This window comes from Octopus bimaculoides, chromosome 18 (assembly GCF_001194135.2).
Source record: "Octopus bimaculoides isolate UCB-OBI-ISO-001 chromosome 18, ASM119413v2, whole genome shotgun sequence".
Taxonomy (NCBI): Eukaryota; Metazoa; Mollusca; class Cephalopoda; order Octopoda; family Octopodidae; genus Octopus; species Octopus bimaculoides.
The window spans coordinates 2,463,063-2,466,038 of record NC_068998.1 but is presented as its reverse complement, the minus strand read 5'-3'; the positions used below and the strand labels follow the sequence as shown (position 1 = coordinate 2,466,038).

At 37.0% G+C, this 2,976-nt stretch overlaps 1 protein-coding gene across 1 annotated transcript in view; it reads left to right on the top strand.

The window, feature by feature from the left end:
• The window catches only part of LOC106871512 (ATP-dependent RNA helicase DHX8), a 21,330-nt gene extending 19,283 nt beyond the window's left edge, over positions 1-2,047 (top strand). The window contains exons 21-22 of the mRNA XM_014918015.2: positions 449-628; positions 1,405-2,047. Of these exons, the coding sequence (XP_014773501.2) occupies positions 449-628; positions 1,405-1,642 (418 nt within the window). The 3' untranslated portion in view covers positions 1,643-2,047. The remainder of the gene's footprint in view (positions 1-448; positions 629-1,404) is intronic.
• Positions 2,048-2,976: the final 929 nt, after the last annotated feature.

The following is a 2,976-nucleotide window of genomic DNA, read 5'->3' as shown; positions in this document are numbered from 1 at the left end:
AAATATCAGGGTCAAACACTGTCTGTAACTGGTCTTCTCTTGGAAGAGCCCTGCTTCTCACATGGACAACTGTATGTTGGCTGCTCAAGAGTGGGCAGCAACAAAAAACCTATTTGTATATGCTCCACAAGGGAAAATAAGGAACATAGTTTACAATGAGGTGTTATAATCACAACAGCAAGAAAGTATGTACATGATCACCTTCTTTTACGAAACTTCATTGACTTTCATATATTTATATTGATATACGTATATATATATATGTGTGTTTGGGTGCGTGTGTGTATATACATCTCTATATATAAAGATGATGCGTAGTCTAGACGGCGTTTTTAGATTTCATTATTCTCTTTAACCCGGGCAACGCCGGGTATTTCTGCTAGTATCTGATATTTCTTATTAAAACTTTTAATAAGGGTGTCTGTGTTTATCTCTCTCATTTCCTCAGACACAAATTGGATGTCGTCAGTTGTGGTAAGCACACAGCACATGTCCAGAAAGCAATATGCAGTGGTTTCTTTCGCAATGCAGCTAAAAAAGATCCACAAGAAGGCTATCGAACACTAGTTGACAGTCAGATGGTTTATATCCATCCGTCCAGCGCTCTTTTCAACCGACAACCTGACTGGTAAGTAGCATTCTGCCTTTGTTCTTATCCGAATTTTAACCAATTCTCCTCTGATGTCATTCAGACTTGTTTTCTAATTTCTTTATATTTCATTTCCTAAACCCTAACACTATATTTGACAACAGGGTCTGAGACTGAATTTAACAACATGGTAGTCACCCGTCACACTTCCATCCCTGGCTCAGACAGCATCTAATCTTACAATGCTTAAGTTGCTTGTCAGATGATCTGGGTGTGATAATCTAAAAAGAGACTGCTATTTTATGCTGGAGCAGATTAATACTCCTTCATGATGTATTGGGTCATCCCATAAATAATGTGCTTTTTTTTTATACTTCTTTTATTTTTCAAAATTAAGATAAAGTTCTTTTTTAATCTAGAATATTCTCTCCTTCATTTTCTACAATGCTCTTCCATCTTATCATGTCTTCAAGACTCTTAAGATATCCAAAATCTAGAGACCAGTTTTTCATGCTTGCAACAGAAAATGGCCTCCACTAAAAGGACTCAAGAACCACGGGGATTTAAGACTGTAAACAGCACCATTCAAGCGTGACTGGTGCCAGTGCTACCTGACTGACTCCCATGCCAGTGTCACGTAAAAAGTACCCATTACACTCTCGGAGTGGTTGGCATTAGGAAGGGCATCCTGCTGTAGAAACCTTGCCACATCAGATTGGAGCCTGGTGCAGCTTCCCAGCATGGAAATCAGACATTAAACAGCAATGATGATTATTGTAATATGTGACCTAATCTCTATTTTTGTATGTTACCAGGGTTGTCTATCATGAATTGGTGCTGACTACCAAGGAATATATGAGAGAAGTGACAACTATTGATCCTCGGTGGCTGGTAGAGTTTGCCTGTAAGTTTTTCAAGTTCTCTGACCCGACTAAACTAAGCAAACAGAAGAAGCAACAAAAGATTGAACCCTTGTACAACAAATATGAAGAACCGAATGCATGGAGGATATCTCGAGCCTTTAAGAAAGTTCACACAAAAGTTACCTTCTAGAACTCTCTCACACCTTGCTCATCAACTGTTTTACTTCTCATTCCACTCCACCCATGACCTCTACTATAAACATATCAATGGATTGGAAACAAAGTGTTTACCTTCCTTACCTCTTTGTACATAACATTGATACAAAGCAACATATTTATATGTAAGAGTGTGAGGGTGTGACATTCATTCATCTCCCATGGCTGGTTGCAGTGTGAAGAAATGACCACCACTACCAAGAGCGGTTGCCACTCCAGAGGCTTACCTTGTGAGGTCGTTTATGCCTTTCTCTCTGGTGTGTTATTCTGTATATACCTATTGCTAGATGACTAACACTGTGTGTGTGTGTGTATATATATATGTGTGTGTATAAAGATTGCTTATTCTGGATATAAAAGAGATGTTTATAAGTAGAAAGGATTATGGTTTTCATTTTAAATGTTTTGTTACTTTCAGGAAAGTCGTACAAAGAAATACTCTGAGCCAAAAATCTTTAGGATACAGTGTCGGAAGTGGTTTAATGATTTACAAATTGGTGGCTGTGAGGTTAAAAAGGCTGCTTCGCATCTGCATCGACCCCCAGTGTGTAACTGGTACTCATTTAATCAACCCCGAAAGGATGAAAGGCAAAGTCAACCTCTGCAGAATTTGAACTCAAAACATAATAGAAGACGAAATACCACTAAGCATTTTGCCTGGCGTGCTAACAATGCAGCCACCTCACCACCCTGCAAAGCATATTGAGTACATATTGACATGACTCAATGACATTTGTGAAACAGGATTTGGTTTAAGGTATGTTTTATTGGTTGGCTGCCTTGAGACACGTGAAAAGATTTATGTTTGCGTGTTAATTAGTATATTGTTCAAAAGCTAATAATGTTGTTAGCAGTTCAACACTTGACATACAGAGATCAATAAGTCAGGTGGCAGCTTGTTTAGACATGACACTATTTCAACAGCGACTTTGGACAAGTATTTTAATGGTGCTTGTGTATGTGTGTGTGTGTATTTGTGCTTGCTTGTGTAAGTGCTTATAAATGTGTTATTAGTGTGTGTTTATGTTTGAATGCGTTTCTATATGTATGGTATGTCCCCGTACGTATATCTATATATGAATGCAAGCATCTCCCTATATGTATGTATCAATATATTTATATGTAAGTACGTATCTTTCTATCTATATATACAAAAATGTATGTATCTGTGTGTGTGTGTGTGTATATATATATATATACATATATACACACACACACATCTGTATATATATATTTACATACATATACGTATATATATATATTTACACATACATATATAAGTATACATATATAGACATGTATATATAC